A 13663-nucleotide genomic window follows, 5' to 3' on the forward strand; every position below is an offset into this window, starting at 1 on the left:
GCACTAATGTTCTCCAGTGGAGAACACTTTTTAAAGATCTCACTATACCATTGCTTTATTGTTGATGGCTGGTCTTTTATCCAGTTAAGGAGAATGCATTTGTGGGCCACAAAGAGTCATTTTTTAAAGAAGATTGTGCTGTGCTAAGGTAAGTGAGGGCCTGTTCCCGACGACACCCAATACAAATAGCCATGGGTTCATTCTTATAGCACATATGAACATGCCTTCCAGTTCAGTTTTCAAATTTCCACAGAAAAAATCGTAGTTAATAGGCCAAGTCCAAAAACAGATGGTCACGAGTGCCTTTTTCTTCTTACACTATCAGAAAATTCTGCTTTCATGTTATTCCATATAAGGGGAGTACTATGAACCCTTTTTGCATAATCTTATATTGCATCTCTTGCACCTCGTTGCAGATGACCAACTGTCTTGCTTCGAGCATAGTCTTTGTCCAATTTACTTGCAGATGTGGTACAGCACATTTTGGGGGGGGATTTGCTGAAACGATAGCAACGTGTCACCATCAAATATCAGAGACGCCAGGGGAAAATACTTCATTATTTATAAGGGGAGTCAGAGCAGAAAAGCAATTCTTTCTCCCAAGATGTTTGCAAATATCTTAAAGGTATTGTTAAGAGTCGGGTTATGTTTCACTTCTGTGCTGACTGAGTTTCTATCACCAAATCTATCACACATGGTTAGCAGATGTTAATGCGAGTGTAGCGAAATGCTTGTGCTTCTAGTTCCGACAATGCAGTAATAAGCAACGAATAATCTAACCTAACAATTTCACAACAACTACCTCATACACACAAGTGTAAAGGAATGAAGAACATGTGCATAAAAATATATGAATGAGTGATGGTACAGAACGGCAAAGGCAAGATGCAGTAGATGGTATCGAGTACAGTATATACATATGAGATGAGTAATGTAGGGTATGTAAACATATAAAAGTGGCATTGTTTAAAGTCGCTAGTGATACATGTATTACATCAAGATGGCAAGATGCAGTAGATGGTATAGAGTACAGTATATACATATGAGATGAGTAATGTAGGGTATGTAAACATTATGAAGTGGCATTGTTTAAAGTGGCTAGTGATACATTTTTACATTATTAAAGTGGCTGGAGTTGAGTTAGTATGTTGGCAGCAGCCACTCAATGTTAGTGGTGGCTGTTTAACAGTCTGATGGCCTGTTAAAGAAGCTATTTTTCAGTCTCTCTGTCCCTGCTTTGATACACCTGTACTGACCTCGCCTTCTGGATGATAGCGGGGAGAACAGGCAGTGGCTCGGGTGGTTGTTGTCCTTGGATGATCTTTATGGCCTTCCTGTGACATCAAGTGGTGTAGGTGTCCTGGAGGGCAGGTAATTTGACCCCGGTGATGCATTGTGCAGACCTCACTACCCTCTGGAGAGCCTTACGGTTGTGGGCGGAGCAGTTGCCATACCAGGCGGTGATACAGCCCGACAGGATGCTCTCAGTCATAACACTGATTAATGAGTATGGAGATGTGACGCAGGAGTCGTTACTGACCCAATTAGTGCAATGTTAATCTCTTAACCATTCTGCAATTATGCAAGCATGACATGCCCATTTATAAAATAGCAAATTAGGTAGTGCTAAGCCTCTTAAATTATATGGTAGCTGCAGTTTACAGTGCCATATGAAGTCTTAGAGAAAACATTCATTTTAATCAGATGAATTCTAGCCAACCATGATAATGGAAAGTCCATCCACCTATCTATGTCTGCCCTAAGTACAGGTGCAAAGTTGCTGTTTATTCAACATTTTTATACGAAGATAAACAAAACCATTTTTTGTCCAATTGAATTGGAAGTCATTCAAATTGTTGTCACTCAAGCTCCCTAGTGTCATAGTTTCTGATTTATTAAAATATTTTGAAGCCAAAAAAAGATCTATACCTCTTAAGTCAATAAGAAATAAATAGCTAACTATAATCTGCATATAGAGATATAATGTGAGTTTTGTTTTCCAATCTTGACACCTGTAAGACCATCCTGGGTACGTATAGCCTCTGCCAGGGGCTCTAATACCAAGGAAAATAACAGAGGTGACAGTGGGCAACACGCGCATGTCCCTCTACTCAAAAATAAAGTGGGTGACTGCATTCCGTTTGTTATCACAGCAGCCTGTGGGGCAACTGGATCTGGTTATCGAAATTCTCTCCAATTTTAATGCGGTGGAGTCCTTTAAATAGGCATGGCCATTCTACAAATGCTACAAATGCTTTCTCGGCATCCAACGATAGAGACACTGCTCAATGTTTTGATTGCTCACAATGTTGTATTATGCTAATGACTGATATTTGTAAATTAATGTCTTTGCGTTATACAACCAGTTTGGTCCGGCTTTATTCAAGTTTGTAGAAATCTTTCTAGTCCCCTGGCTAAGATCTTACTGTCTACACTAATAAGGGACACCAGCCTATAGTTAGAGCAGTCTTCATCAATATTAGCATGGCTTAAAGTGGGAGGGAGTTCGCACCTGGCAAAGTAGTCTGTATACATTTTGAGAAGGGGTTCCGTTATGAAACCTTGACCATTCCGATAAAACTCTGGTCCAAACCCATCATGTCCTGGGGGTTTCCCATCTTTAAGGGTTTGAATCATCTCTTGTATTTCGTCTTTGGATATTACCTTGCATAATAATTCTCTGTCTCCCACATGTATTGTTGGGAGAGACATAGTTTATCGAGAAAGTGTTGTACGTCAGACAGATGATCGCTGGAGTCTGTAGTTTGATCCTTTTAATTGAAAGTATAGCGTCTGGTGAAGTTCTCTTCTTTGCCAGTCGACTTGTCTTATTTTCCTGTTCCTATAATCTGTGCCCAGACTGGGAAATAGATGCTTCTGCTTTGTCTGTAAACCGTTTGTTTAACGCTGATCTTGCAGCTTGTAATTCTTTAAAAGGGCTGTTTGGAGGAAGTCCTATACCTTTTCTTTTTTTTAAACTGAGCCAATACTTTTGTACATTTGATAGGCAAATGAATTCCTTTCAAATGAATAGTAGTTATTTTTTAAATCACTCGTTGGGGTTTGCTGTTGTTAAGGATTCGCAACATGCAATGAAAGAGCAATGAGAACCATCTGAGAATATTTCACGTTTGGACAACATTAAGATAAAGGAAAACATAAACACACCGTATACAGCCAACATTACATAACAGAATAAAAACACCTGACAAAGACTGAATCAGTACGTTATACTGATTGGTTAAGCCACAGGGGAGGTGGAGTCTTGAAAATAGAAATCATTATTTTCACCAAACCGTTCACTCCTCCCCATTTCTAACCTGAAATTATGTTCACTACGTATGAAACCATGTTTAAGGTAACCCATTGAAAATTGAAAAAGCGACGATATATTGACCGCATTTGGAGATAGATTTAACGTTGTCTAGGCCATCGTCTCCTATGAGCATCTTCCATTACGTTCATTAGTCCAAATAAACGTTTAGATTTTACCGTTAGCTACCCTGGTACGGTCTACCTTCCCAGAGGCCTTTTCCCAAATTGAATTAGGGCAATTAAAACGGCATTCATAGTTCGTTCAGTCAGCAAAACCATTAGCTGACAAGTAATTTACTAGCCTATTTAATTCATTATAGCCTAATAATACTAATGATAAAGTCATAATAATAATAATAATAATAGTGGGCTGGGAAGGAGAAAAGAAAATGTATCAAACTTCCCTTAATTAACAAGCTCATTGTTTAATAAGAATGAAATAGACTTAAGAAAGAAGAGGGATTCGTTAATGACAGCTGGCTTCTTAATCAAATACCAGGGCAAATCCCATTCGGCTTCATATTATAGTCAGCAAAATCAAACAGAACCACCTCTCAATATTTGAATCCTAGTCTGAGAGCCAGGGCGAGGCTATAGTGGCACATTAATCTATCAATCTTGATTATTCGGGCCATATTATGATGGGCGTCTGACCAGCTCGAGTCATTTTCCCCAACTGAGTTCTCAGCACCAACATAAAAAACATACGGCCAATAAATTGAATCATTTATGAGGAGGAAAAGAGAGGGATCTTTGGAATTTGGAATCTTTATGCTGAAAGTGGACAGGCACCCAGTCACCACATCAATGTGAAAATCCAAACAGAATAGACCCATACAAACCGCTACAGGTAGGTGCTCTCGAGCCACTGGTCGGCGGAGGCCCCTGCCCTCGACCAAAGGGATTTTCCAAGGACCCGGGAGAGACCCGGGCCGGCCGACCCGACTGGCATGGAGACGAGCGCACCTACAAACCCAACTCCAAAATAATAATTGAAAAAACAATTACAAATAAATCCGGTCTATGATTAGTAAGATAATATTTTCATCAACACAAAGAATGTGTATGCAGTTAGCCTATATTGTCCCGTTTGAATGACATGACACGTGACCAGTAATAGTCACCGTTAGGCTACCTCTGCCAATAATGAATATCCCGTTGAAGTCCATAGTCGTGCAGCATACTTAATAGGGACAAGAAGAGGGAACTTAACAAGAAACAAAATAATTCCTTCACGACATATCATGAGTCAAGACTTCCATTTCCTTTAGTCTTTAGTGAGTTCTTTATATCCATTTGACTGTAGTGTCAGCGTGCAGGTGGTGGGTGGACCATTCTTGATACACATGGGAAACTGTTGAGTGTGAAACCCAGCAGCGTTGCACTTCTTGACACACTCAAACCGGTGCGCCTGGCATCTACTAGTATACCATGTTCAAAGGGACTTAAATATTTTGTTTTTCCATTCACCCTGGCATACATACACAATCCATTACTCAATTGTCTCAAGGCTTAACAATCCTTCTTTAACCTGTCTCCTTCCCTTCATCTACACTGATTGGAAGTGGATTTAACAAGTGACATCAATAAGGGATCATAGCTTTCACCTGGTCAGTCTATGTCATGGAAAGAGCAGGTGTTCCTAATGTTTTGTGCAGGTGTTCCTAATGTTTTGTATATCTGTTAGATCTCTCATCCTCTAATCCACCCCGTGCCCCTCCAACTGTCTTGCCTTACCCCAGGATCTAGCGATGGGTACAGATGCAGAGGGGGAGAAGATCAAGGACCCCATGAGGGCCATCGTACCCGTCCTGCTGGATAAAGATGTCACTGTCTTCGACAAGATCCGCATAATCCTGCTGTACATCTTCATGAAGAACGGTGAGAGAGAAATCTATTTCCTGTGTGTCTGTATTTTACGATGTACATGACTCCACTTCTCTGTTACCATTACAATTCAGATTTTGTTGTGTGCGTGTGTGCATGTTTCTGCATGTCTGTGCATGTTTTCACGCATGTGTGTGTTTTTCTGGGCATGTGTCCATGTCTGTGTTTGTGCATGCGTGTGTGTCAGGTGTTTCGGAGGAGAACCTCTGTAAGCTCCTCCAGCATGCTAACATCCCTCCTGAGGACAGTGACATCATCGCCAACATGGCCCATATGGGCATGCCCATCATCTTAGAGGTGAGATCCTATAGTACCATACTTTAGTAACACCAGGACATATATTCATTAGGCACTGAACAGAAGAAAATGGACTGAAACAGGGAGGAACTACTAGCTAACTTGTCCAACAAGCAACTCTTGTTTTCGTTTTCTGTTGTAAAATGTTTTCTGTTTTTCTACAGTGTGCCCCAATGAATATGACCCATGAACCATTGTGGAACTATCTCACAACTCTCTCACACACTAGTAAAACATTTTAACATGTGGATTGGGGATCCATTTTTGGGATAGTGGCATAAATATGATATCTGCAGTGTTTATATGCTATCTGGGTCCAGCTGAATAGCGTTTCAGTGCGTCAATCATCTACTGAACTTCCTAGGGGAACCCAACCCGCAAAGTGAAAAAGACTGACCGGAAGGAGCGAGTGAGTGAGCAGACCTACCAGCTCTCCCGATGGACCCCTCTCATCAAGGACATCATGGAGGCAAGTCCAGCCTGCTGTTGTTGTCACGAGAATTTGTATCCCAATGTTTTTTCTCAACTATCACTATAGCTTTGACCAATTCCCAGAGGTTGTAAGGCCCTGGTTAATGAAGAATTAGACAAAGTCCCAGTCTGCAATAGATCAATACTTTATTCAGAGAGCGCTCTGACTTCAAAATGAGAACACAATCTTTTTATACCACACACACACACACACACACACACTGGTTTCAGAGTTATCACAAGTCGACAGTTCAGTTGGCCTTGAATGTCTCAACTATACCCAGCTCATATTGCGAAATAGCAACACAATGGCCAACACATGATTGAATTATGACTAACACATTTCATAAAATGTTTTCAGGGTAGAATACTTTAGTCATAATCTTAAACATACAAATGATTCTATAAGTTGTAGACTGTTATATACATGATCAATTTGTTAGTAGGGTCTAACATACATTAATTTAGTGTGGGTTAAGACTGGCATGGAAGAAATGGTCTCTCGCTTTTAGGGTTGAGCCAGGGTATGGACATAAAGCTAGGGTTAGGGTTTGGGTTGAGCCGGGGTATGGTTAGTCCACTGACCTAATGATGTCTCTCTACAGGATGCCATTGAGGACAAACTGGATCCAAAGCAGTACCCGTACATCTCCCAACGCACTGCATCCACCCACAGCAGCGCTCCATCAAGGTATACAGATAAACCCTATTAATTGTACATCACCTCTGTGCTCTGTACCTTCTGAGATTCCAATTACTTAATAAAATTTTTCGTTTTAGGTCTTAGTGGAACAGTCTCAATATTTCCCAACACTTTGATTTGATAGTTTTTATGCTGAACCTAAATATAAACGCAACATGTCTAAAGTCTTGGTCTCTTGTTTCATGAGCTGAAATAGAAGATCCCAGAAATGTTCCATACTCACAAAAAAAAAAGATTCTCTCAAACTTTGTGTACAAATTTGTTTACATGCTTGTTATTGAGCATTTCTCGTTTGCCAAGATAATCCATCCATCTGACAGGTCTGGCATATCAAGAAGCTGATTAAACAGCATGATGATTACACAGGTGCACCTTGTGCTGGGAACAATAAACGACCACTCTAAAATGTTCAGTTTTTTCAGGGAGTCAAGTTTTGAGGGAGCACGCAATTGGCATGCTAACTGCATGAATGTCCACCAGAGCTGTTGCCAGATCATTTAATGTTAATTTCTCTACCATAAGCCGCCTTGAACATTGTTTTAGATCATTTGACAGTACATCTAACTGACCTCACAACTGCAGACCACGTGAATGGCATTGTGTGGGCGAGCGGTTTACTGATATCAACGTTATGAATAGAGTGCCCCATGGTGGCGGTGGGGTTATGGTATGGGCAGGCATAAGCTACGGACAACAAACACAATTGCATTTTATCAATGGCAATTTGAATGCACAGAAATACCATGACGAGATCCTGAGGCCCATTGTCATACCATTCATCCGCCATCACCTTATGTTTCAGCATGATAATGCACAGACCCATGTCATAAGGATCTGTACACAATTCGTGGATCCTGAAATTGTCCCAGTTCTTCCATGGCCTGCATACTCACCAGACCTGACACCCATTGAGCAGTTTTGGGATGCTCTGGATCGACGTGTACGGCAGCATGTTCCATAAACAGATATGGCTCTTCAACCTACAGGGTATTGGGAAAGTATTCAGACCCCTTGACATTTAGGTTACAGCCTTATTCTAAAATGGATTAAAAACAAAGTTTCCTCGTCAATCTACACACAATACCCCAAAATGACAAAACCAAAACAAGATGTTATAATTTTTTGCAACTGAAATATCACATTTTATATACAGTGGGGCAAAAAAGTATATAGTCAGCCACCAATTGTGCAAGTTCTCCCACTTAAAAAGATGAGAGAGGCCTGTAATTTTCATCATAGGTACACTTCAACTATGACAGACAAAACGAGAAAAAAATATAAAAAAACCACACTGTAGGATTTTTCATGAATTTATTTGCTAATTATGGTGGAAAATAAGTATTTGATCAATAACAAAAGTCTATCTCAATACTTTGTCATTGCCAACAAAGGGTATATAACAGAGGTCAAACGTTTTCTGTAAATCTTCACAAGGTTTTCACACACTGTTGCTGGTATATTGGCCCATTCCTCCATGCAGATCTCCTCTAGAGCAGTGATGTTTTGGGGCTGTTGCTGGGCAACATGGACTTTCAACTCCCTCCAAAGATTTTCTATGGGGTTGAGATCTGGAGACTGGCTAGGCCACTCCAGGACCTTGAAATGCTTCTTACGAAGCCACTCCTTCGTTGCCCGGGCGGTGTGTTTGGGATCATTGTCATGCTGAAAGACCCAGCCATGTTTCATCTTCAATGCCCTTGCTGATGGAAGGAGGTTTTCACTCAAAATCTCACGATACATGGCCCCATTCATTCTTTCCTTTACACGGATCAGACGTCCTGGTCCCTTTGCAGAAAAACAGCCCCAAAGCATGATGTTTCCACCCCCATGCTTCACAGTAGGTATGGTGTTCTTTGGATGCAACTCAGCATTCTTTGTCCTCCAAACACGACCAGTTGAGTTTTTACCAAAAAGTTATATTTTGGTTTCATCTGACCATATGACATTCTCCCAATCTTCTTCTGGATCATCCAAATGCTCTCTAGCAAACTTCAGACGGGCCTGGACATGTACTGGCTTAAGCAGGGGGACACGTCTTTCACTGCAGGATTTGAGTCCCTGGCGGCGTAGTGTGTTACTGATGGTAGGCTTTGTTACTTTGGTCCCAGCTCTCTGCAGGTCATTCACTAGGTCCTCCCGTGTGGTTCTGGGATTTTTGCTCACCGTTCTTGTGATCATTTTGACCCCACGGGGTGAGATCTTGCGTGTATTTCTTCAATTTCCTAATAATTGCTCCCACAGTTGATTTCTTCAAACCAAGCTGCTTACCTATTGCAGATTCAGTCTTCCCAGCCTGGTGCAGGTCTACAATTTTGTTTCTGGTGTCCTTTGACAGATCTTTGGTCTTGGCCATAGTGGAGTTTGGAGTGTGACTGTTTGAGGTTGTGGACAGGTGTCTTTTATACTGATAACAAGTTCAAACAGGTGCCATTAATGCAGGTAATGAGTGGAGGACAGAGGAGCCTCTTAAAGAAGAAGTTACAGGTCTGTGAGAGCCAGAAATTCTGCTTGTTTGTGAGGTGACCAAATACTTATTTCCACCATAATTTGCAAATAAATTCATAAAAAATCCTACAATGTGATTTTCTGGATTTATTTTCTAATTTTGTCTGTCATAGTTGAAGTGTACCTATGATGAAAATTACAGGCCTCTCTCATCTTTTTAAGTGGGAGAACTTGCACAATTGGTGGCTGACTAAATACTTTTTTGCCCCACTGTATATATAAATATACACTACGTTCAAAAGTTTGGGGTCACTTAGAAATGTCCTTGTTTTTGAAAGAAAATCATAATTCTTCCATTAAAATAACATAAAATTGATCAGAAATAAAGTGTAGACATTGTTAATGTTGTAAATGACAATTGTAGCTGGAAACGGCTGATGTTTTATAGAATATCTACATAGGCCCATTATCAGCAACCATCACTCCTGTGTTCCAATGGCACGTTGTGTTAGCTAATCCAAGTTTATCATTTTAAAAGGCTAATTGATCATTATAAAATCCTTTTGGAATTATGTTAGCACAGCTGAAAACTTTTGTCCTTATTAAAGAAGCAATAAAACTAGCCTTCTTTAGACTAGTTGAGTGTCTGGAGCAGCAGCATTTGTGGGTTCGATTACAGGCTCAAAATGGCCAGAAACAAATAACTTTCTTCTGAAACTCGTCAGTCTATTCTTGTTCTGAGAAATGAAGGCTATTCCATGCGAGAAATTGCCAAGAAATTGAAGATCTCGTGCAACGCTGTGTACTACTCCCTTCACAGAACAGCGCAAACTGTCTCTAACCAGAATAGAAAGAGGAGTGGGAGGCCCCGCTGCACAAGTGAGCAAGAGGACAAGTACATTCGAGTGTCTAGTTTGAGAAACGGACGCCTCAGAAGTCCTCAACTGGCAGCTTCATTAAATAGTACACGCAAAACACCAGTCTCAACGTCAACAGTGAATCTGGCCTTCTCGGCAGAGTTGCAAAGAAAAAGCCACATCTCAGACTGGCCAATAAAAAGAAAAGATTAAGATGAGCAAAAGAACAGACACTGGACAGCGGAACTCTGGTCCATCCACAGATGTTCAACAAACTGTCAGTAGACAATTATCAACATCTCATCAGCTTTTCTTTAGCATCTCAACAGTATGTATCATCATAAATGGACTATCCAAATAAAGTTACTTGAATATCTTCCCCTCTCATTGCAGTGCCCGGTACGGTAACTGGCATAAGAACAAGGGCCCCACAGAGATGAAGACAGGTCCCCGAGTCATCATCTTCATCATCGGAGGCATGACCTTCAGCGAGATGCGCTGCGTCTACGAGGTCACACAAGCCAATGGAAAATGGGAAGCAATCATTGGTGAGTTGGCAGCATATGTAGGGTTACATGTTTTAAATCAAATCAAATCAAATCAAATTTATTTATATAGCCCTTCGTACATCAGCTGATATCTCAAAGTGCTGTACAGAAACCCAGCCTAAAACCCCAAACAGCAAGCAATGCAGGTGGAGAAGCACAGTGGCTAGGAAAAACTCCCTAGAAAGGCCAATACCTAGGAAGAAACCTAGAGAGGAACCAGGCTATGTGGGGTGGCCAGTCCTCTTCTGGCTGTGCCGGGTGGAGATTATAACAGAACATGGTCAAGATGTTCAATGTTCATAAATGACCAGCATGGTCGAATAATAATAAGGCAGAACAGTTGAAACTAGAGCAGCAGCACAGTCAGGTGGAAGTTGAAACTGGAGCAGCAGCATGGCCAGGTAGACTGGGGACAGCAAGGAGTCATCATGTCAGGTAGTCCTGGGGCATGGTCCTAGGGCTCAGGTCAGTTGAAACTGGAACAGCAGCATGGCCAGGTGGACTGGGGACAGCAAGGAGTCATCATGTCAGGTAGTCCTGGGGCATGGTCCTAGGGCTCAGGTCCTCCGAGAGAGAGAAAGAAAGAGAGAAGGAGAGAATTAGAGAACGCACACTTAGATTCACACAGGACACCGAATAGGACAGGAGAAGTACTCCAGATATAACAAACTGACCCCAGCCCCCCGACACATAAACTACTGCAGCATAAATACTGGAGGCTGAGACAGGAGGGGTCAGGAGACACTGTGGCCCCATCCGAGGATTTTACTGTTTTGTGGCCTGTTTTTCTTTATCTAACATGGGAATATAAACTGTGAATAAATACATAGGCCTAGGCAATATCCATGGGCTGGTTGCACTAGTTGGATGTATTCCTGGTCATCAATTAAAATATACAACTGTATTTGTCACATGCTTTGTAAACAACAGGTGTAGACTAACAGTGAAATGCTTACTTACGGGTCTTTTTCCAACAAAGCAGAGTTAAAGATAAATATATATATTTTTAAATATACAGTAAATAACGAATAACAATAACGAGTAAAATTAACATGGCTATATACAGGGAATACAGTATCAAGTCAATGTGCAGAGGTACGAGGCAATTTAGGTAGCTATGTACATTTGAAGTCGGAAGTTTACATACACCTTAGCCAAATACATTTAAACTCAGTTTTTCACAATTCCTGATATTGAATCCTAGTCAAATTTCCCTGTCCTAGGTCAGTTAGGATCATCACTTTAGTTTAAGAATGTGAAATGGCAGAATAATAGTAGAGAGTGATTTTATTCCAGCTTTTATTTCTTTCATCACATTCCCAGTGGGTCAGAAGTTTACATACACTCAATTAGTATTTGGCAGCATTGCCTTTTAAATTGTTTAACTTGGGTCAAACGTTTCGGGTAGCCTTCCACAAGCTTCCCACAGTAAGTTGGTGAATTTTGTCCCATTCCTCCTGACAGAGCTGGTGTAACTGAGTCAGGTTTGAAGTCCTCCTTGCTCGCACACAATTTTTCAGTTCTGCCAACAAACTTTCTATGGGACCGAGGTCAGGGCTTTGTGATGGCCACTCCAATACCTTGACTTTGTTGTCCTTAAGCCATTTTGCCACAACATTGGAAGTATATGCTTGTGGTCATCGTCCATTTGGAAGACCCATTTGCAACCAAACTTTAACTTCCTGACTAATGTCTTGAGATGTTGCTTCAATATATCCACATAATATTCCTGCCTCATGTTGCCATCTATTTTGTGAAGTGTACCAGTCCCTCCTGCAGCAAAGCACCCCCACAACATGATGCTGCCACCGCTGTGCTTCACGGTTGGGATGGTGTTCTTATGCTTGCAAGACTCCCCTTTTCCCTCCAAACATAACAATGGTCATTATGGCCATAAAGTTCTATTTGTGTTTCATCAGACCAGAGGACATTTCTCCAGAAAGTACAATCTTTGTCCCCATGTGCAGTTACAAACCGTAGTCTTTTTTTATGGGGGTTTTGGAGCAGTGGCTTTGACCATGTTAATTCCTCAGTGATGTGGACACTGAAGAACTTGAAACTCTCGACCCGCTTCATTACAGACCCGTCGATATGGATGGGGGCGTGCTCGCCCCTCCATTTCCTGTAGTCCGCGATCAGCTCCTTTGTCTCTGACATTGAGGAGAGCATGTCGTGTCACAGCAAACGTGATGATGGTGTTGGAATCGTGCGCAGCCACACAGTTGTGGGTGAACAGTGAGTATATGAGAGGACTAAGCACACACCCCCGAGGGGCCCCCTTGTTGATGGTCAGCGTGGCGTATGTGTTGTTGCCTACCCTCAACACCTGGGGGCGGCCCATCAGGAAGTCCAGGATCCAGTTACAGAGGAAGATGTCCTGTCCCAGTGTCCTGAGCTTGGTGATGAGCTTGATGTTGAATGCTGAGCTCTAGTCAATGAGCAGCATTCTCACTTAGGTATTCCTTTTGTCCAGGTGGGTGAGGGCAGTGTGGAGTGCAATAGAGATTGCATAATCTGTGGATCTTTTGGGGCGATATGCGAATTGGGTGTCTGGAATGGTGGTGTTGATGTGAGCCATGACCAGCCTTTCAAAGAATTTCATGGCTATAGATGTGAGTGCTACGGGGCGCTAGTCATTTAGGCAGCTTAAGTTGGTATTACAGACCTGGTCATGGATGGGTTGAAAATGTCAATGAAGACACTTGCCAGCTGGTCAGTGTGTGCTCTGAGTACGTGTCCTGGTATTCCGTCTGGCCACGCGGCCTTTGCGACCTGTTAACCTTACTCACATCTACTACGGAGAATGGGATCACAGTCATCCGGAACAGCTGGGGGTCTCATGTTTGGCGTGGCGGTCACAAACTTTTGTCAGACGGTGATTGTCAAGCAAATAACTGTCGATCTCACGGTAATTGACCGTTAATTAACATAAACACATTTATTATCTCCTGGTTTCCAGACATAGCCCACAAGCCACTGATGCAGACCTTTGGAACATTACATTTTCAAAAGTCTAACAAATCCATGTAATATAGCCTACACCTTCACAATAAATCCATTATTTATTTTAGACGGGTCAAAAGAAGTATGATATGAATAAAATGTAGTCTATTTCAGAAGAACAGAATAGCAGACTCTGA

The 13663-nt window shown here is 41.7% G+C and overlaps 1 protein-coding gene across 2 annotated transcripts in view; it reads left to right on the forward strand.

Moving 5' to 3' along the window:
* LOC109872476 (syntaxin-binding protein 1) overlaps positions 1-13663 on the forward strand; it is a 43421-nt gene that overhangs the window by 20823 nt on the left and 8935 nt on the right. For both annotated transcript variants that reach the window (XM_031806535.1, XM_031806539.1), the window contains exons 14-18: positions 5058-5196; positions 5390-5499; positions 5864-5968; positions 6576-6661; positions 10369-10523. In XM_031806535.1, the coding sequence (XP_031662395.1) occupies positions 5058-5196; positions 5390-5499; positions 5864-5968; positions 6576-6661; positions 10369-10523 (595 nt within the window). The remainder of the gene's footprint in view (positions 1-5057; positions 5197-5389; positions 5500-5863; positions 5969-6575; positions 6662-10368; positions 10524-13663) is intronic.

The sequence above is a fragment of the Oncorhynchus kisutch genome, linkage group LG3, assembly GCF_002021735.2.
Source record: "Oncorhynchus kisutch isolate 150728-3 linkage group LG3, Okis_V2, whole genome shotgun sequence".
Classification (NCBI taxonomy): domain Eukaryota; kingdom Metazoa; phylum Chordata; class Actinopteri; order Salmoniformes; family Salmonidae; genus Oncorhynchus; species Oncorhynchus kisutch.